Source organism: Laccaria bicolor, genomic scaffold, assembly GCF_000143565.1.
Source record: "Laccaria bicolor S238N-H82 LACBIscaffold_35 genomic scaffold, whole genome shotgun sequence".
NCBI lineage: Eukaryota > Fungi > Basidiomycota > Agaricomycetes > Agaricales > Hydnangiaceae > Laccaria > Laccaria bicolor.
Window position 1 is genome coordinate 168185 of NW_001889906.1, and position 19507 is coordinate 187691.

Sequence of the window (19507 nt, forward strand, 5' to 3'; positions counted from 1 at the left end):
AATGCAAACGAGAAAAAGACGGTGCAGAAGAACACCGATAGTATGATTCTTGACGACGGCAGCACCTAGACAGACGAGGGCTCAGGTAAATATCGTGCAGCGCTCGCAGTGAGAGGCGTGGACATTTACCAGTTCAAGCATGCCCTGCAGCACACTGCCAGTCGTCTTGTTTGATGTCGGAGGAACTCGTGCAACTTGGTTGATGTTGGCGAGCTGAGGGGGCGCTTGCGCGGTGGGCTCAAGAGGGAGGAGCTTGACGAAACGGTGGGCTTTGACTTCTAGACCTTTCGTACCGAAATATCTGTGGGTCTGGAAGCTCCAGTGAAGGGAACTGCGAAGCAAATTACGTCAGCCAATGAGGCGTGTGGCAAAGAAAAGGGGTTCGCGTACCCGACGATCCAGTCCTGGAGACCTTGTACGTATTTAGCAACCATCTCGTCAACCTCTGGGCCCCAGGACGGAAGCTTTTTCTTGTTCTCGCAGAAAGTGTCGATAGTTTGAGCGCATAGATCGCCCACGTAATCCACAGCGCTCTGGAGAGTATGACCATGGTAGAGCATGAGAATGACGATCATATTATGCGTGTCACCACGGGACTGCTCGACGTTGTACGAGAAAATGTCGTTGGACCAAGTGACGAGATCGTTGGTGCCCTGGTTGAGGGCCTCCATAATTGGGTGCTCGACGACATAATCGGGGAGGTCGATGTTAAGAGCATATCTAACAAGAAACGTCTGATAAGCTTCAGGCATCAGGGCGGATCAGAGAGGAAAAGCTTACTCGATAAGTGCCCAGCAAGGTTTGCAGCCGGACGTATCCCTCCGGACGTCGATGTAGGACTCAAGGTCGGGGATGACGCCCTCGTCGCGAGCACGCGCTTGAATATTGACGGACTCGAAGAAGAGCTCGAGCGTCTCCTTGAAGCGAGCCTGAGGACCAGGCGGGCAGTCTGGAATGCAGCGAGCCCAGAAACTGTCATTGGAGGTTAATGAATGACGGAAGTGTTTCTGAAAAAATGACATACTCTCGAGCAAGCTTCCCAGGGTTGAGCTCGACAGCGGCCTGTTCCTTCCCAGGAGCTGTAGTGGGCATGTACTTGTTACTGAACCAGAGAGCGTTCATGACAACATCAGACAAAACGTCAGTTTCGCGTGTCATCATGCCGTCACTGATATTGTCACTGTAAAGTAAAGTGAGTGAGGGTCAAGCTGAAAAAAGTAAAGGCAAACGTACAGGTGGAATAGATAGTTCATGAAATCCGAAACAACACGAAGGCGTTCCTTCGAGGCGAAATGGTAGCAGAACGCCGTGAGCTCGCCAGCCTGAAGACCACGAAGCGCACGACGTTGCTTAGCGTTCAAGTCGGGGCAATTGGTGTCGAGCCAGTCAACAGACTGCGCAGCAATCTCATCCCCATTAACATGGTATGTGAGCGGGAAACTGCAATGAGAAACGAGGTCCGGAAGAATGAAAGAAGTGGGCATCTCAGTAGGTGCGTGCATGTCGGCGTAGGAAGAGAGAGTGTGGAAAGTGGAGAAAGCAAGCGTCTTGCTTGGGCCCAGTTCTGCTGTACGCAAGAATGGCTTTGGTGGGAAGTTGGGAAAGGTATGAGGAGATTTGCGGGTTCTTTTAAACTCGGTGCGGTGCCATTTGGAGATCGTCTTTGTTGTGTTCCCCAGGGTCGGAGCGGATGGATTGGTTGTTTCGGGAATCGGGAAGGATCGCTAAGGGTGACGTCGATATTGGCATTGTCTTCATTTTTTTGAATTTAGGAGGCGAATATGGTTTGGGTCCCCCTGGCATTGACTCTGTACGCCGGAATATAGTGCGACGGTGGCCACAGCATACACAACACCCTCTACGACTGATTGTATACGATATGAAATCCGCCTTATCGTGGACAGAACAAAAGGACGGAGAATTCCCATACCATTACGGAGACATGCGTGTCTATGCATAAGTGTTCGATTCCGAGCCTAAGATAATTGCGGCCGACATCATGTTGTTGGCCCGTTGGAGTTTCACTTTTCGTGGGGAAAGTGTCGGTAGAGGTCCGAGCTCCCTATAACGGTCGAGTTTTGCCGCAAGGGGCGTTCGTGAGATGGGGGACGAGGACGTCATGTTTTGTCTTTCATTATGGTGGTAAAGCCAAATCAGAGTTAGGAATGAACCTCAATTGAGATTAAACGATATTGACCTTCAGATTGGTCGATCTAGGCGCTGGCAATTGTGCTATACCAGGGACCAAGACCTGTTCGCGCAATATGAACGCAACGTTCAGAACAAAAAAGAGTTGCCGGCAATTTGCAGTCACGCGATGAGTCACACTCCACCAAGTCACCACTCACCCCGATGAGATTCCACTAGATCTCTCGAGGGCTACTGCGATGTTCTTCTTTTGTTCTCCAAGGAATAAGCGGCAAGTGCCTACCCACCACAATGGTACCTATATAATAACACGAAATGTATGAGAATTCATGGGCATGTCGGCAAAACAAAAGGAAACGAAGTTGGGTGACCGGTTTTTCTTGTGCGTGAATCTCGTGGCAAAAAGCAATTTATTTCTGTGGAGCAAAGGGGTACATCGTGACCGCAGCGTTCACTGTGAATAAACAGGGAGGCGCTGATTGGTGCACATGGCAATTGCACGACGGCATCACAGAAATCGGGGGAAACTACGGGCAAACGACCATAAATAGGGGAGCGTGGGCAACGTTTCGACGTGCCTCCCTGGCGGAAGTGTGGACGAAGTACGGACATAGCACTGCTTTGAGGCATGTCGTAAGTTTAGCATGCTACATAGGTGCTGAAAATTCTCTCACCAAGATTCTGCGAACGGTGAACCCAATCTAAGACGTTCTTGAAAAATCCCGAACATTTCGGGTGCTAAAAGAACAGAATATGATGAGTTCAAAGTGACGACATGGTGAAAGGAAAAAGTACCTGAGTACCTGTCAGGGACCAACTTCCTCGGGTGGGTTTGAATCGTAAGAATGGAGAAGGGCTTCACGGCTCCGCTTTTTGGCGGGTTGCGTCGGGGCCCGAGGCCGTCAAGGCGCACCAACAAGCCAGAAACAAGCGGGAATGCGAAACACTTGGAGGAGGACGACCTGGTTTCGAAGCAACGTAACTACTTGCATAGCAGGGTGTCGAATGGGGATGAAGTTAATCTTCCATGGTGGACCCTTCAGATATCCATAAGTATATGACCTCTCGTCACAAAGTTTACGAGGTCAAGACAAGAAAGTCCTCGTGCCGCGAAATTTGTCGCGTCGCGCTTCTGCTGACCAGATTACTTTCGCTTGCTTTTCCATAGAGTGATGGCAGAGAAATCGCTAGAACGTTGTGGAAAGAGGATAAGCAGAAAAATAGTCCAAATAAACATGATCAGAGGCGTGATTTTCTGACCCCATCAGCCACTCTCTTTCCACCTCCTTTACCTGAGTCCTTTTACTCTAGATTTTTAGATCCCAACAATGGCCCTCCCACCCTCCACAGCGAACTGGCACTGGAAGAACAAGAACATCACGCGCTGGGGCCAGGAGTGGTTTGAAAGGGAATTGACAACGATTAGCATCCAGGGCGACAAGGAAGGCGAGGTAATCTCAATCTCAAAGGTGACAGAGGTCGATGGCGATATCGAGCTCGGTCAGAGAAAGTCAAAGTACGTGAATAGTTTTTCTTTCTTCGCTGTCAGATAACATCCCGAATTTCATCTCTTCCTGCCTCTGATATTTTATTACGACGTTTTCAGATTGATCACGATCTTCGACTGCAAAATCTCTTTGGCATGGACGGGTACAACCAGTGAAGGGACGGAAGTGAAAGGGACGCTCACCATCCCGGAGGTATCTCATGAAATTGTCTGTGACAACCTGTCTGACTATGTGGTAAGAACACCTACCCTTCATGCTTTTGACGTTCGGTGACAAACACGTTGAACGCCACAGTACGACTGGAGCCTCACCACCCAGTCATCGACAGACGTCAACGCGTTGTTCGCTTTGGCCAAGACGCGCTTGCCCACAGCGCTGGAAACGAAGTTCGCCACGTTCCCAAGTGCCATCATCGATACCCACGGAAAGGACCTTACTATCAGCGCTGATCCAAGTCGCGTGGGTACCCCTGCTCCAGGCAGTGGGACTTCTACTCCTGCTCCTGCAGTCGCATCCACGTCGTCTGCTGCGCCTGTGAAGAAGCCCACCGAGAAGAAAGCTCTCAACACGTCGACTATTACTGTGGAAGCTAACTTCCAAGCGTCAGCTGACGATCTTTTCGGGCTCCTAACAGATGAGAAGAGGATTCCTCTATGGACTCGTGCTCCAGCAAAGGTCTGTTTTTTGTAGACTTGGACTTGATGTTCACTGAGGGCCGCCCAGTCAACACCTCAACCAGGATCTGAATACTCCCTGTTTGGTGGAGGTGTCAAAGGCAAATATGTCTCGCTCACGCCGTCCACTGAAATTGTGCAAACCTGGGCTGTGCAAAGTCCTACATGGCCATCTGGCATGTTGTTCCATCATTTGCTTCGAATATCAGCTCATTGTTGTACAGGACATGCTGCAACATTGACCACGAAACTTGAACAATCCTCTGACTCAACCAAGGTGACTTTCTCGCTCGTTGGAGTTCCTAAAGGCCAGGAAGATGAAATTAAGCGCAACATCGAAGGATATTAGTTAGTCCGAGTCTCTCCTGATAACGCCCCTCTGTTAACTCAAGTTCACAGCATTCACGGCTTCAAATCCATTGGGTACGTGTACCTTATTCCCGCTACCCCCGCATCCCCCGTCAAAAGTCGATCCGCAACGGCGACACGCCAATCTGCAACCAGCACAACATCTTACATTCCAGCTATCGTCATCAGCGTGCTGGTCGTGGTTGTCGCGTTTTCAATACCCTACCTCTCATCCGTTTCTGTTCTTCCCCCGTCTCCTTCTGCCAAGTAATTTCTTTATCGAATACATTTTACTGAGTAATTTTTTCCCTTCTTTCCTCTCTCAGGTTGGGAACGGAACTTTAAGTCGTTTGTCGTCTCTGCTGGCCTCGTTCAAACTCCACAGGCCAGAGGAATGGCAATGATGGGCAGAGGGACTGTAGAAAGAAAAAGGAAATAAGAAGTCACATTTAAAGATGGATCAAGTAATGAAGTTGAAGGAGGGGGGTGTTCGCTAGTCGGGTTACTTGTGATCACATACCCTTCTACCTACCTAGTTATTAGGCTAGCTCTTGGGTTTTTTGTCCGAGTCTGCTGGTGGCAATCCCAATAAATTTTTTGAACCATTTGCTGAGCAACTGAAAAAGCGCCACAAACGTTTGTGTACATTTGTTTGTGCCAGAGCCAAATTTACATTCTAAAGTCGTTCGAATTCGCCCCCTTCAAACAGCGTTGTTCGTCGTCGCCGCCGTCGTTGTTGTCCATCCTCCTCTATCGTCGCCTCTTCCCTATCATCCCATTACTGCATAGTGAGTTCATCATAATCCCTCTCTAGGGCTAAACCACGAAATTAAAATTGGACTTGACAACGCATAGGCCCCCTGCTCACGAATAATATCAAGAAATGTCGACTGAGGAAATCCGAGCGCAGTCTTATGTCGGCTTCGACTCTATCACTCAGCAGATTGAGCACAAGCTCTTGAAACGCGGGTTTCAGTTCAACGTTATCGTTGTCGGTGAGTTGATGTTTGACGGAGTACGGCTTCTCTGTTTTTGGGGTGGTTTTGGGGGTGGGGTGGTCTTGTACGGTGTGACGTTGCCTCTTCTTTGCTGCTTGGGTGTTTCTCCCCGTCGTGGAGAGGTATTCTGGATGGCCCCACGTACTACGTAACGTCCAACGGCTGTTACACGTTTCCGTTCCTACCCAGCTGCTTCTCTCAATTTCCACAGAATTCTCCTCCTCTTTCGCGTCTGCAGTCGGAGTTAAAGCTAACAATTCACGTTACAGGCCAAACGGGGTTGGGCAAGTCGACTCTGATAAACACCATCTTCGCGTCACACCTTATCGACTCTAAGGGGCGCTTCGCTTCTGACGAACCCGTCAGGCAAACGACGGAGATTCAGGCCGTCTCTCATGGTATGCTGTTTTTCCCGTTTTCTTCTTGGTTTCTATGCCTTCTTTTGCGGTACCGTCACTTGATGTGGGTGCGTTGGAGAAGACCTGCTTGGCGAGCTTGTTTTCCTACTTTTCTCCGCATTCTAGACTTTAGGATTTAGTACTAATTTCCCCATGCAGTCATTGTTGAGAATGGCGTCAAACTCCGTCTCAACATCGTTGATACCCCAGGGTACGGTGATCAGATCAACAACGAGGGCTGGTATGGTTTCCATTGCTTTAGTTAGTTTTCCATCTCATGAAGTTGACCTTACAGCTGGGATCCCATCATTAAGTATATCAAGGACCAACACAGCGCTTATCTCCGCAAAGAACTCACTGCCATGCGTGACCGCTACATCCAGGACACACGCATCCACTGCTGCTTGTACTTCATCAATCCCACTGGCCATGCCCTTCGCCCCATTGATGTCATTGTGATGAAGAAGCTGAGCGAGGTGGTCAATGTCGTGCCCGTCATTGCAAAGAGTGATAGCTTGACGTTGGAAGAAAGAGAGAAGTTCAAGTTTAAGGTTGGTTTACTTAGGATTTACTTTTCACCGTGCTGATGGTACTTGGGTTTCGTAGATTCGCGAGGAGCTGATTTACAACAACATTCGTTTGTATCCTTTCGATACCGATGAGGATGACGAGGAGGAAATTCACTTGAACGAGTCGATTAGGGTAGGCCTGGGTTTATGCTCTATCAAAGTTCTGCTTGCTCATATCTATCATAGCAAATTATTCCTTTTGCCGTTGTCGGTTCAGAAAACAATGTGATCATCGATGGCAAGTCCGTTCGTGGTCGCAAGAACCGCTGGGGTGTTGTGAACGTCGAGGACGCGAACCACTGCGAGTTTGTTCACCTGCGCAACTTCCTTACCAGGTTTGTTGGCTTTTCTCCTGGTGTCATCAACACATGTTGACGGTAATACAGGACACATTTGCAAGACTTGATCGAGACGACGGCACAGATCCACTACGAGGCGTTCCGGTCGAAGCAGCTTTTAGCTCTCAAGGAAGGTGTGAACCAGCGACCTGCTGGGGGCGCTTCCCAGCAGTAGATGGCGAGCACGACTTTCTTTCTTGGTGTGGTCCGAAAAATACGATACCCCTAGCGACTGGCTTTATTACCATCTTTCAACTGCCACACGGTTTTTTGGAGTTCCTCACTCTTTGTTATATCGTATCTTCTCTCATTGATTTTCTTGTCCTCGTCAAATTCCTGGTACTTACACTACGGTTGCCCCTGTACCTTGGAATTCTTCCACTCATTTTCACCTCATGATAAAATGATTACCTATAACCCGCCTTTGTTTTTGAGGCACGTTGGCGAAATGGTGGTTTGTCATGACCATGCGTGTCACACGACATCGGCGTGATGATGCTGAGTCGCTGACGCAGAAGAATGCAAAGAAGTAGACTATCTACAGTTAGCCTTTGCTCCGAGGGGCAGAGAAGGCATGCTGAAAATGTTCATTTGTTCTACGACTTGCTTGCTCTCTGGTCGAAACGATGAACGCCTCCAAAGGACGCGCAGCAATTATTTGTGTCAGGGTGGATTTGTCATTTTGTGTTTGTGAGCTGCCGAGCCGATCTTGTCAATTACATAGGCTGCTGCGTCATCTTTCGAACTGTCCGCTCGTCCTCGTCGTCTCCTTTCCCCTACCCCGTGTAGCAGTAATGTTGGCTTAAGCCTTTACGACGACCCACAATCTCTTTATATCACGACAGGCTACGACGACGATTACTTCACCGCCGAATCCATTCACCCAACATGTCCGCGCCGGGCCACCACAAATCCGCTATCGTACGCTGGTACGAGAAATTTGCCGCGTTCAAGGTCGAAGATCTTTTCGCGCGAAAGACAGAGCCAGGTCCTCAACGTACCATTTTTGTGAACGAGAACCTCCCCGATGACTATCGTGACCACCGGGGACGGGTGAAACGCGAGCATGTATATGCCACAAATCAAGTTATCACCTCAAAGTACACTATCATCACCTTCGTACCCAGGAATTTACTAGAGCAATTTCGACGTGTCGCAAACATGTACGCTTGGCTGTCTCAGTTTCTCCTAGCGCGCGTTTCATTGATGTTCATTTGACAGATTCTTCCTCGGAATAGCCATCCTGCAGTTTTTCAACATATTTTCAACCATCTCGCCCGGGCTTGTTCTCCTCCCACTTCTTATCGTCCTATCTATAACTGCTATTAAGGATGGGTACGAGGATGTAAAGAGACATCAGTCTGACCGCACCGTTAACCACTCCATGATTCGCGTTCTCGCTGGGGGTAACTGGGTCAATCCCAATGCCATGCAAAAGAAGAGCAAGACGTTTGTCCGGGGGTTGGTGCCAAGACAGCGCCCCAAAATCAAAAAGGTGTTGACGTCCAATTCGAACGGCGAGGAACTTGCAGGAGTGACAACTGCTGCAACTGCAGTCTCAGAACATGTCGAGTACGATGATCAAGTGGAAGAGGCTCATATGCTTCCTACCGTCTTTGCGCACGACGGTACGGACCGGCTTCGGCCGCATTGGAAGATGACGCCCTGGGAAAACGTGGCTGTCGGTGATTTCGTAAAGATCATGAACAACGAGTCCTTCCCTGCCGACATCCTCATTTGCTCGACGTCAGAGGACGAGAACGTGGCGTTCATAGAAACCAAAAATCTGGACGGCGAGACCAACCTCAAATCCCGCAACGCGGTTCCAGACCTGACTCATATTCGCAGTGCAGCGGATTGTGCGTCCGCGCATAATAAATTTCGGATTGAATGTGACCGGCCTGATGTGAACATGTACAAGCTCAACGCGGCTGTGAAGGTTGGCAAGGAGGTATTCCCTGTGGACATGCAAATGGCTTTGCTGAGGGGCACTGTGTTGAGGAATACAGAATGGGTGATTGGCGTGGTTATGTACACCGGTCATGATACCAGGATTGTGATGAATTCCGGTGTTACTCCGAGCAAGAGAAGCAAAGTGGAGCGACAAATGAATCCGCAGGTGTACGTTCTTTTCGCCTTTTGATTTGTCGCAGTGCTCATTGAACACTTATAGGTTCATAAACTTGATCATTCTGGCTATTATGGCCGTGGTTTGTGGTGTTGTCGATTCCGTTCTTGAGCACCGATATTTTCCAAGGGGTGCTCCTTGGCTCTATGGTGAAACGCTGTCGGACGACAATCCCTCTATCAACGGACTGATCACATTCGTGTTCGCCCTAATCACGTATGTTCTTAGCTGAAACGTTTACCAGGGAATTGCGCTCACTCACACTTTCCACAGGTTCCAGAACATCGTTCCCATCTCGCTCTACATATCGATTGAGTTTGTTCGAACGTGTCAGGCAGCTTTTATCTATTTCGATACCGATATGTATTACGAAAAAACGGGCCAGCCAACAATAGCCAGAACGTGGAATCTGACGGACGACCTTGGCCAGATTGAATACATATTCTCGGACAAAACTGGTACACTTACGCAGGTATTTTCATCCTCTGATTCATCCTTCCTCGCATCATGTTCACTTGGAAATATTAGAACTTGATGATCTTCCAAAAGTGCTCCATTGGCGGGAAAATCTACAACGGCAATCCGGAGGAGGAAGAGGAAATAAAAAAAGAACCCCCAGTTTATCCTTCCGAAAAGGACAGCAAAGACATTCCACTCGTCGACATTCCGTCGTCTTCCGCTGGCTCCTCCACAAGGGTGGACAAAACGGGCACCAGGGATTCCGCCGTTCCGGCCATGAAAAAGGCTTCTAACCAGCCTCTACGCCACTTCCGCGACGGCGAGCTCTCCCAGGACTTGAGGGAGGCTGTTCACGTCGACCCTAACACTCCGAATGCCGCTCATGCCCGACAGCTCAATGGATTTTTCACCGTTTTGGCGCTCTGCCATACAGTGTTGACAAACATTGATCCAGTGACGAGGAAGATTGAATACAAGGCACAGAGTCCGGACGAAGCTGCGCTGGTAGAGGCGGCCGCAGACATGGGGTTTATTTTTAGGGGGCGAGATAAGGAGGTGTTACTTCTACAGACACCGTTTTCTCACATGGCTGTCGGTGAAGAAGAATCTTCTGCGTCTGGGTCCGATATCGACAGAGACAGCCAGCACGGAGATGGGGTCGAACGATACGAGCTCTTGAACATATTGGAGTTTACGAGCGCCAGGAAGAGGATGAGCGTCGTTATAAGGAAGCTGGATGATGATGGGAGGATATTTTTGTTGAGCAAGGGCGCGGATAATGTGATTTTTGAGAGGCTGAAGCCGGGGTCTGGGGAGGAGTTGAAGGCGGCCACTGAGAAGCATTTGGACGAGTTCGCCAACCAGGGATTGAGGACCCTGACGATGGCTTATAAGGTCATCGGAGGTGGGTGATGGCCCTTGTTCCATTTCGGTTGATGCCCAGGATTGGACTAACGTCACACTTTTCTACTTCTTTCAGAGGAGGAATACCGGGAATGGAGCGAACGCTATCATGCAGCCACAGTATCAATGGAAGATCGCGAGGGGAAAGTTGAACTGTTATGCGACGAGCTTGAGCGGGATCTTCGCCTCCTTGGCGCTACAGCCATTGAAGACAAGTTGCAAGATGGCGTTCCCCAAACCATTGCAGATCTCAAGAGGGCAGGTATCAAGATGTGGGTGGCTACAGGCGACAAACTTGAGACGTCCATCGGTACGAATTTTTTTTGCGTTTTTCGATTTCGTGACTGACCCTCGATGAAGCCATTGGCCACAGCACAAACCTCATTGCCAGAGACTCCAACATCATCGTGGTCCGCGGAAACCAATCCGGGCGACCTGTCTATGACCAGCTCGTACATGCTGCTGAGGAGTTTTTCCCGGACAGTGGCATATTGGATGGAGAAGTGCCTCTTGCTCGTCCGTCAACTGCAGACTCGACGTATAGTCACCATCCTACGAACGGTGGGCACCTGCACAGAACGCAAACGGGCATGTCGTCAATTGTTGGAGCTAACAACGGAGAACGACTTGGTGGATTTGTATTGGTCATTGATGGGGCGGCGTTGGACCTTGTATGTGGTTATGAAACCATTTCTTGTTTCCTGCCTAACACCTTGCTTGTTAGGTTTTCGATGATGAGAGCAGTAAAAACCTCCTTCTCAGACTCGCCATGTTGTGCGAGAGTGTCATCTGTTGCCGTGTATCGCCGTTGCAGAAGGCTCTTATTGTGCTGCTGGTGAAGGATGGAATCGGAGCGATGACTCTTGCCATTGGCGATGGAGCCAACGATGTTAGCATGATTCAAGTTCGTTTGATCTTGTTTCTGTTGTTTGTTGTAGTGGGCTAATGGGTGCATCTGTAGGCTGCTGATGTGGGCGTTGGCATCTCAGGTGAAGAAGGTTTACAAGCCGTCAACTCGTCAGATTATGCGATTGCTCAGGTGAATCCATTTGGACATAATGCCAGTGCTCCACAGACGGCTTACTTTGGCTTGGTGACAGTTCCGTTTCCTAAAACGATTGATCCTGGTCCATGGGCATTGGTCATATGCACGAAACGGGAACATGTAGGTCTATTTTTACACTCCGTCATTCTCGGACGCTTAATTTAATCCAAACAGGATCTTGAATTTTTTCTACAAGAATATAGTTTGTATCGGTGTATTGTGGTGGTTTCAAATCTATTGTTTCTGGAGTTCCGCTTAGTATGTTGACTTCCCTTTTTGTTTAAATGCCGGCTGGGTGCTGATTTATTGTTCTGAAGTGTATTCGAATATACCTACCTCCTATTCTGGAACTCATTCTGGACGATTGCGCCTGTCATTGGTATTGGCTTGTTTGATCGGGTAGCTGGTATGTCGTCCTCTCTTTTCGAATTGTATTCCCATTCCGACCCTCCTTAGATGATCATGTCTTGATGGCCTTGCCTGAACTTTACTGGTATGGACGTGAGGGGAAGTGGTTCGGGATTCGGGACTTCGCGATTTACATGTTCGACGGGGTTGTGCAGGTTAGTGCAAGTCGTTGCATTGTTCAGGATTATGGCTTACAAGCGGCTTAGTCTGCTATCATCTTCTTCCTCATTCTCTATACGTATTTCTCTACGTCTAGCCGTACTACTGGCTGGGCGGTTAGCACATACGAATTTTCAACGGTACGCCCTTTGCGCATTGTTTCCTTGCTTGTTCTCAAGGTTTTCTAGACTATGGCATTTGCTGCTGTATTTACCGCAAACTTTTTCAACGGTCTTAACACGAACGTTTGGACCGCCTGGGTGTTCTTCGCCGTGTTTATTGGAGACTTCCTGATATTGGTGTACACCGTCAGTCCTCTTTTTCTTCTTCTTGATTTAGTGCCCTTTCTGATATCCCACTAGGCCGTCTACAATACTATCTCACCTGGATGGATCGTTACTCCCGTGTTCGGCAACAATCACTTCTTGTTCCCATCAGCATATTTCTGGCTTTCCCTTCCACTCACCATCCTCCTCGCCCTTCTGCCACGATATCTTTGGAAAGCCTGGAAGTTCGGTTTCCACCCGGACGACATGGACACCGTTCGTTACATTCACAAGATGGACCCCACAAGAGATTTATCGCAGGACCAAAATGGATTCGGTCTGGCTGCCATGAAACGTCCGGCCTCTGTTGCATCCTACCCGGTGTCGCGCCCCGAAAGTGTCGCGTCGTTTGCTCCTGGACCTTCGACTGATGTACGGTCCGCAAGTCGAACGGATATGTCGACTGGCATGCGTTCTGTAGTACATCGAGGTTTCGACTTCTCTACGGAGGAAAACGGGGTGGCGATGAAGAGGATGCAAACCAACCTTTCTGAACGGAGACAGAGTAGCCGAAGCCTAGCTTCCGAACCTAATACATCGCCGAGGAGAAGAAAAGACACACTAAGCCATGTGTTCACCGTCCGCCGCAAATTCTTACGACGAAAAGGCAATTCAAAGGACTCGCCTGATTAATCTAATAGAGGGTTTGGACATTTATCAAAATTTTCGTTCACATCTCCCCTCCCACCCATATTCTGGTTTTCGCACTCAACTTCAGGGTGCGCCCGCTCTCCTAGCCTGCTATCTAACTTGCATTTTCAAAACCCCCATCATGTGTATTGCCATATATTCTGTATCCATCACCATCTTCCGTTCGTTTTGCGTTTTTCGCATAGATCACCTTTATTCGGTTATGACCTTCATGTCCTAATACATAGTATGACAGCAACTATTCTTTTGTTGGTTCTTGAGCCTGGTCACTGCGGAAATCTAAATTTAGAGCCAGCAGGCACTTGTTCGTATGCATTTTGATCATGTCACCAGGTAAAAGACGTACCACTCCCTAGCGACGTGTTCCACACCACTCCTCAACACGAACGCCATGGGTATCCTCGCTGTTATCCGCGAAAACCTCCCACCGAAACCTACGTTCAAGGTCGACGACGTACCAGACCTAGAAGGCAAAGTGATCATTATTACTGGGGCGAACGCAGGTGAGAAACTGTTTATGTCTACCTATAATGTAGGCTGATTTTCAATGGTCTTAAAGGGGTTGGGAAGGAGACAGCGAAGGCAAGTCTATCCTCAACATGGCGTAGTGCAGGCTAATCTTTGACGTTCTTAGGTTCTTGTTGCGCGTAATGCAAAGGTTTACATCGCAGGGCGGAGCCAGGAAAGGGTCGAGCAAGCCATTCAGGACATCAAGGCGGAAACTGGCAAAGACGCGCTGTTTCTGAAGTTGGACCTTGCGGACTTGACCTCGGTCAAGGCGGCAGCTGAGGAATTCCAGAGGTGAGGAATGGTTCATCTTTACTTAACTCCGTGCTGGACAATTGAATGCCGCTTGGTCTTAGGAAAGAAACGCGACTTGACGTTCTTTATAACAATGCTGGTGTTTTGGGGCCTCCCATTGCTGATGTGACAGCTCAAGGCTACGATCTTCAGTTCGGTACTAATACTCTTGGTAGGTCTCGAAGACCATATGACATTTCTGTGGGAGTTGATGAGCGCTTTGTAGGACATTTCTACTTTACGAAGCTCCTTCTACCTACTCTCCTGGCAAGCGCGAAGACCAGTCCCGATGGGAAGGTTCGGGTCATTAACGTCAGCTCTGCCGCTCATCACTGGCACCACGGTTCCATCGATTTCAACATCCTGAAGGATTGTCCTGCAAGGAAAAAGAAGTCTGGCTTGATGTTGTACGGTCAGAGTAAACTCGTTTGTATCTTCGCATCTTTTTCTATTGAGGCACGGCGTTGACGTAGTCTTTCTTTGTTCAGGGTAACATCTTATTTTCGAATGAGTTGTTTCGCCGGTACGCCCATGAGGGGGTTATCTCAACGTCGATACATCCAGGAAACTTGCGATCGGATTTATACCGCCATATGTCGAGAATCGAGAATTTCGTTGTTGTAAGCATATCATATCATCTTCCCCATGGTTCCTTTGCTGAATGTGGTTTATAGAATCTCATTTTGTATCCCTCAGCTATGGGGGCGTTGACGCTGCTCTGGGCTGGCACGACTGACGAAGGATTGACTCTGGGTGGCAAGGTAATATTGTCTTTGTTCAATGTGCCGTCTACTCGAAGGACTTACGCTTTTTTTTTTTTTGCAGTATCTGATTCCCTGGGCACGGGTGGGTACCCCGAACGCTTCTGCACGAGACCCGAAACTTGCCGAGGAATTATGGACGTGGATGGAGGAACAGGTGCAAAACATTTAATCTCATTTACATTCCCCCGTGAGTTATTGGGCTTTCTCGGGTTTCATGGTGAACTTCGGTTCTGATTAGTTGATTTGCACCCACCATTCCAGTTGTCACCTGTGGGTACCTGCAGGCTAATAACGATGGAGCGATTGCACGCTGCCGTATCTACATTCGAAATCCCCGTTAACTATTTAAGGATACATTGGGAGGTTCCTAACCAATTACTTTGTTGAAATTCCTCCATCTGCGACGGGTCTCTCAATAACGTCTGCGTCAGCTACAAGACCTCAAAGCTAGGCGTCCCTCACGCTCAAGCACTACCCTCCGCATGGGTTGGCCACGGCTCGTGTCCCAAAGTTGTGGCCATGAAACGAGTCAGCAATGGGAGACAAGGGAAGCAATGTAACTGCAGGGAGGTCAGTACAGAGACTAGATTGTTATCATCCGTCGTTGAAGTTAAGTGGAAGGGGTTCGTTCGTGAGTCTCGACGTTGCACTTGATGTTGCGGTAACGTCGGATTGATCCTTCCAAGGAGCGGAACTTTGAGAAGGTAAATACCTTTGTTTCTCATACTACGGGAGTTAGCTGACTCGTTAGCTACCGCATTTACTAGGTAATGAAGATAGACTTATTGAAACATGAAGAGTTCAGAAAAGGCAGGGCCCTCTCAAACGACCATGACCCTTTGCTTGTGAGCACTCTTTCGAGCCATCGACATTACGAACAGAGTCGAAGACTTCGACGAAGGTCAGCCACCTACCACGGTTCATCAATAACATCCCAGCGCTATCGGAACCTCCAACCAGGACAGGCGGCCATCATTGCGTTCGCCTGATTAATCTAATAGAGGGTTTGGACATCTATTAACCCTGTTTTCGTTCACATCTTTCCCTCCTACCCACATTCTGGTCTTCGCGCTGAACTTCAGAGTGCGCCTGCTGTCCCCGCCTGTTGTATACTGTATATCTAACTTGCATCTTCAAGATGCCCATCATGCCATGTATTCTATTCGGTTATTATGTCCCAATACATAGCATGACAGCCTCCATTCTTTGTTACAATTGTCATCCGTCTACATCTACAAAAGATTGAGGTCGAATCAAAAGCAAAAGCCGACCTCAACGGAGGCTTATACTCTCATCCTATTTCACGCTGGTCATGCGGCCCTAATGCAGCCCTATCGAAATTTCGGCAGGCTGGTATCAACACGTCACACTGTGCCGAATTGAATGAAACATCTGATACTTACATAGTACATAAGGTTCGTATGCAATGTCATCATCAAATAAAAGACGTACGTGTTGCACACTGAATTTCCTACTGCTCGACCTTCTCGAACCACGTGCGCCATGGGGTCCATCCTCGCTATTATCCGCGAAAACCACGCACCGAAGCCTACGTTCAAGGTGGACGACGTACCAGACCTAGAAGGCAAGGTGATAATTGTCACTGGGGCGAACGCAGGTGAGAAACTGTCTATGTCTATCTATAATGCAGGCTGATTGTCGACGGTCTTGAAGGAGTTGGAAAAGAGACAGCCAAGGCGAGTTTTTTATACTCGATATGACGTAGTGCTGGCTAAATTGCGACGTTTGTAGGTGCTTGTTGCGCGCAATGGAAAGGTTTACATCGCAGGGCGGAGCCAGGAAAGGGTTGAGCAAGCCATTCAGGACATCAAGGCGGAAACTGGCAAAGAGGCGCTGTTTTTGAAGTTGGACCTTGCGGACTTGACCTCAGTCAAGGCGGCAGCTGAGGAATTTCAGAGGTGAGGACTGGTTTATCCTGAACTCTGTGCTTGACAATTGAATACCTTGGGGAACATATTAGGAAAGAGACGCGACTTGACGTTCTTTACAACAATGCTGGTGTTATGGTGCCTCCCGTTGCCGATGTGACAGCTCAAGACTACGATCTTCAGTTCGGTACTAATACCCTTGGTAGGTCTCGAAAACATGACATTTGTGTGGGTGTTAATGAGCACTTTGTAGGACATTTCTACTTTACGAAGCTCCTTCTCCCTACTCTCCTGTCAACTGCGAAGACCAGTCCTGATGGGAAGGTTCGGGTCATCAACGTCAGCTCTGCCGCTCATCACTACGGTTCCATCGATTTCAACACACTGAAGGATGGCCCCGCGAGGAAAAAGAAGTTTAGCGTGATGCTGTACGGTCAGAGTAAACTCGTTTGTCTCTTCGCATTTTTTCCTCTTGAGGCATGGTGTCGACATTGTCTTTCTTTGTTCAGGGTAGTATCTTATTTTCGAATGAGTTGTTCCGCCGATACGCCGATGAGGGGATTATCTCAACGTCGATCCATCCAGGAAGCTTGCGTTCGGATTTATTCCGCCATATGTCGAGAATCGAGAATTTCGTTATTGTAAGCATATCAATATCGTCTTCCCATGGTTTCTTTGCTGAATGTGGTCTACAGGGTTTGTTTTTGTCCCCCCCAGCCATGGGGGCGTTGACGCTGCTTTGGGCTGGCACGACTGACAAAGGCTTGACTCTGGGTGGCAAGGTAATATTGTCTTTGTTCAATGTGCCGTCTACTCGAGGGACTTACGCTCCTTATTTGCAGTATCTCATTCCTTGGGCACGAGTGGGTACCCCAAATGCTTTTGCACAAGACCCAAAACTTGCCAAGGAATTATGGACGTGGATGGAAGAACAGGTACAAAACATTTAATTTATGTAAGATCTTTCGTTTTCGTTCCATCGTGAGTTGTTGGGCTTCCGAGGGTTTCATTGCAATGTAACTTTGGTTTTAATTTGTTGATTTGCACCACCATCCATCGAGTCGGAGCTACACTTGTCACGACTTCATTAGAAATGTTGAACTGACGGTCTCAGATTTCTCTACTGTGCACCGCAACATTCAACAATGATCATGACTTGGCCTGACAAGATCATTCTACAGTGTTTTGCATGTGAGATTGGAATCCAAATCTCACGAAAAGTTGTTTGTTCTTGTATTAGTTGTAATGTGTGATGTTGCCTTCCTCGGTGTCACAGCGTTGAACGTTGAACTTCCTCTGCCAGAGCGCTCTTAGTGAAGGTCACGGGTAGCCGATAAAGGATCTAGTCTTCCGACTAGATCCTTATTTTCTTCAAGTGGAGGAGTCCCCTCCCTTGGAACTTGCTTGGAAGCATTTACGTCGATGATTGAATGTTGATTCAACTTGACTCCCATCAGTCACAGACCACAAGAACAAACAAGTTTTCGTGAGATTTGAATTCCAATCTCACATGCAAAACACTGTAATGCTTCTTTTTTTCTTGTACTTCATCGGCTTGAGCCCTTATAAATTTTGTGGTTGCAAGTATGAGACGCTCTGTGGGCGATGCCGCCCTTTCAATCCTCCTGATTTGGACAAGTGTCCTCGATTCCAAGGCCTTCTCACAAGTCTTGGACCACCTTGCTTCATCGGACTTCACCATTTTGCTGTATCGTTCAGTCTTTGAAAAGTTTGTTGAATATCGAAGGCTCGGCGATAATAACTATGACTCTTCCATCCCCCACATCCGAGACATCCTTGTCAATGCGCCAAAATTCAAACCGCTTTCCATGGATCGGACAAATGACCTCTATAGTTCTTACTGGGGAATGGTTTCAACGGCCGGGAGAGCGGTCCCTGAAATCCAGATTAATGGCAATCTCATCCACGCCTTTGAGGAGGTGCCCGAGGTATACAAATTATTTGACACCTAGCAAACCTCACATTTGTCAGGACTCACCACTGTTCACAATTTTGGCTTTCATCGTGGCGGTCACTATTCTTGAGGAGCTTTGTGAATACACCATCAAATTAATTGTTGGTCCGAGGATCAGACCATATTGGCGACTCCTCCATGAATGGTCAGGACGCACCTGGGAAGATATTGTCTTCGACCGTGGACATGTCTCCGTCATGTGGCTGAAGGAAAACGTTGGAATCATGAATAACATTCTTGGAGTAGCACTTCAACAAAAGAAGGGACGCGGGCTTCAAGTTCCACGCGATGACTATCAAAAGGAGCTGTGTGCGTAAGGGTTTTCCCAAAATGATACTCTTATTAACCTTGTTACAAATTCTTCAGCAATGGACGTATGCTCATCGTTCTTGGCTTCAATCCAGTCAACCAGTCTGGAACCCATCAAGTTTCACGATCTCCCTGATATTCAAAGAGGGCCTGAGATCACATTTACCCGTCTGACACCACTGCCAATCGGATATCGATGCTTGTATCCTGATACCGTCATGGTGCCTGTAGGGAATCATCATGGAGATTTGGAAATTTGAGCGAGGAGCCTGGTGAGCTTAGGAACCCTTTTGTGAAGTATGCGGGCCAACTACGGAAGGTCAATAGACACATGGATGAACAATGCGACAGCCTCTGCCACACGGTGACCATTCGATGGCGTTGCCTTTTTATGGGGAGTGCGACAAGTCCGAATAAAAGGATGTACTTCGCATTAAGTACACGGGGAACTGTCTAGGAAAGATTGGCACTTGAGTTGCTTGAGCCGGACAGACTTGGGCGGTCATGGTGCTTACAATTTAAACATTTTCTTGTAAAATCATAGTTCTTGTCAGTTAAAAGTTTCACTGCCAAACTTTCAGCTTCAAGTTGGTTTCAGCCACGTGCACCTTTCTTTCCTTGCCACCAATGCGTTGCGATCCCACCCTTTCACCATCGTAGAAACATGTCGCTCGCCTCCACAAGCCAAGGCCTAAGCGAAAGCAGCGTT

General features: G+C 48.3%; 5 protein-coding genes across 5 annotated transcripts; all 5 read left to right on the forward strand.

Annotated features, from left to right (window-relative positions):
- The first annotated feature begins 3433 nt into the window (after positions 1 to 3433).
- Positions 3434 to 5280, forward strand: LACBIDRAFT_192730 (uncharacterized protein). The gene is made up of 7 exons (XM_001885983.1): positions 3434 to 3664; positions 3755 to 3890; positions 3951 to 4331; positions 4380 to 4506; positions 4555 to 4678; positions 4730 to 4753; positions 5005 to 5280. The coding sequence occupies exons 1-7, from the start codon at positions 3477 to 3479 to the stop codon at positions 5021 to 5023; spliced, it is 999 nt and encodes a 332-aa protein (XP_001886018.1). The 5' UTR covers positions 3434 to 3476; the 3' UTR covers positions 5024 to 5280.
- Positions 5281 to 5400: 120 nt separating this feature from the next.
- LACBIDRAFT_192731 (GTP binding protein) lies at positions 5401 to 7404 on the forward strand. Its single transcript, XM_001885984.1, has 8 exons — positions 5401 to 5466; positions 5534 to 5673; positions 5946 to 6074; positions 6234 to 6315; positions 6370 to 6625; positions 6681 to 6776; positions 6830 to 6978; positions 7030 to 7404. Exons 2-8 carry the CDS (start codon positions 5562 to 5564, stop codon positions 7154 to 7156), a joined length of 951 nt encoding a protein of 316 aa, XP_001886019.1. The 5' UTR covers positions 5401 to 5466; positions 5534 to 5561; the 3' UTR covers positions 7157 to 7404.
- Positions 7405 to 7917: 513 nt separating this feature from the next.
- On the forward strand, positions 7918 to 12673 carry LACBIDRAFT_155569 (uncharacterized protein; the record flags this gene model as incomplete). The annotated part of the gene is made up of 17 exons (XM_001885985.1): positions 7918 to 8144; positions 8203 to 9102; positions 9155 to 9325; positions 9383 to 9581; positions 9638 to 10159; positions 10214 to 10472; positions 10548 to 10781; positions 10832 to 11142; positions 11196 to 11375; positions 11433 to 11510; positions 11572 to 11636; positions 11691 to 11774; positions 11834 to 11922; positions 11973 to 12079; positions 12131 to 12223; positions 12272 to 12391; positions 12446 to 12673. Coding segments are annotated over 17 exons (3867 nt in total), but the record flags the coding sequence as incomplete, so codon positions are not given.
- Positions 12674 to 13451: 778 nt separating this feature from the next.
- LACBIDRAFT_253463 (uncharacterized protein) lies at positions 13452 to 14794 on the forward strand (the record flags this gene model as incomplete). Its single annotated transcript, XM_001885986.1, has 8 exons — positions 13452 to 13573; positions 13631 to 13667; positions 13719 to 13861; positions 13924 to 14033; positions 14088 to 14287; positions 14350 to 14481; positions 14536 to 14622; positions 14687 to 14794. 8 exons carry the CDS (start codon positions 13452 to 13454, stop codon positions 14792 to 14794), a joined length of 939 nt encoding a protein of 312 aa, XP_001886021.1.
- Positions 14795 to 18100: 3306 nt separating this feature from the next.
- LACBIDRAFT_331645 (uncharacterized protein) lies at positions 18101 to 19058 on the forward strand (the record flags this gene model as incomplete). The annotated part of the gene is made up of 3 exons (XM_001885987.1): positions 18101 to 18463; positions 18507 to 18798; positions 18856 to 19058. 3 exons carry the CDS (start codon positions 18101 to 18103, stop codon positions 19056 to 19058), a joined length of 858 nt encoding a protein of 285 aa, XP_001886022.1.
- Between the last annotated feature and the right edge of the window lie 449 nt (positions 19059 to 19507).

What these genes read in the sequence shown, in the direction of transcription:
- LACBIDRAFT_192730 (XM_001885983.1), top strand. Translation starts at nt 3,477, where the DNA reads ATGGCCCTCCCACCCTCCACAGCGAACTGGCACTGGAAGAACAAGAAC. An exon ending in GGACTCGTGCTCCAGCAAAG is followed by an intron (nt 4,332 to 4,379) that starts GTCTGTTTTTTG and finishes AGGGCCGCCCAG; the next exon opens with TCAACACCTCAACCAGGATC. An exon ending in CGCAACATCGAAGGATATTA is followed by an intron (nt 4,679 to 4,729) that starts GTTAGTCCGAGT and finishes TCAAGTTCACAG; the next exon opens with CATTCACGGCTTCAAATCCA.
- LACBIDRAFT_192731 (XM_001885984.1), top strand. Translation starts at nt 5,562, where the DNA reads ATGTCGACTGAGGAAATCCGAGCGCAGTCTTATGTCGGCTTCGACTCT. An exon ending in GATTCAGGCCGTCTCTCATG is followed by an intron (nt 6,075 to 6,233) that starts GTATGCTGTTTT and finishes TTCCCCATGCAG; the next exon opens with TCATTGTTGAGAATGGCGTC. An exon ending in CAGATCAACAACGAGGGCTG is followed by an intron (nt 6,316 to 6,369) that starts GTATGGTTTCCA and finishes TTGACCTTACAG; the next exon opens with CTGGGATCCCATCATTAAGT.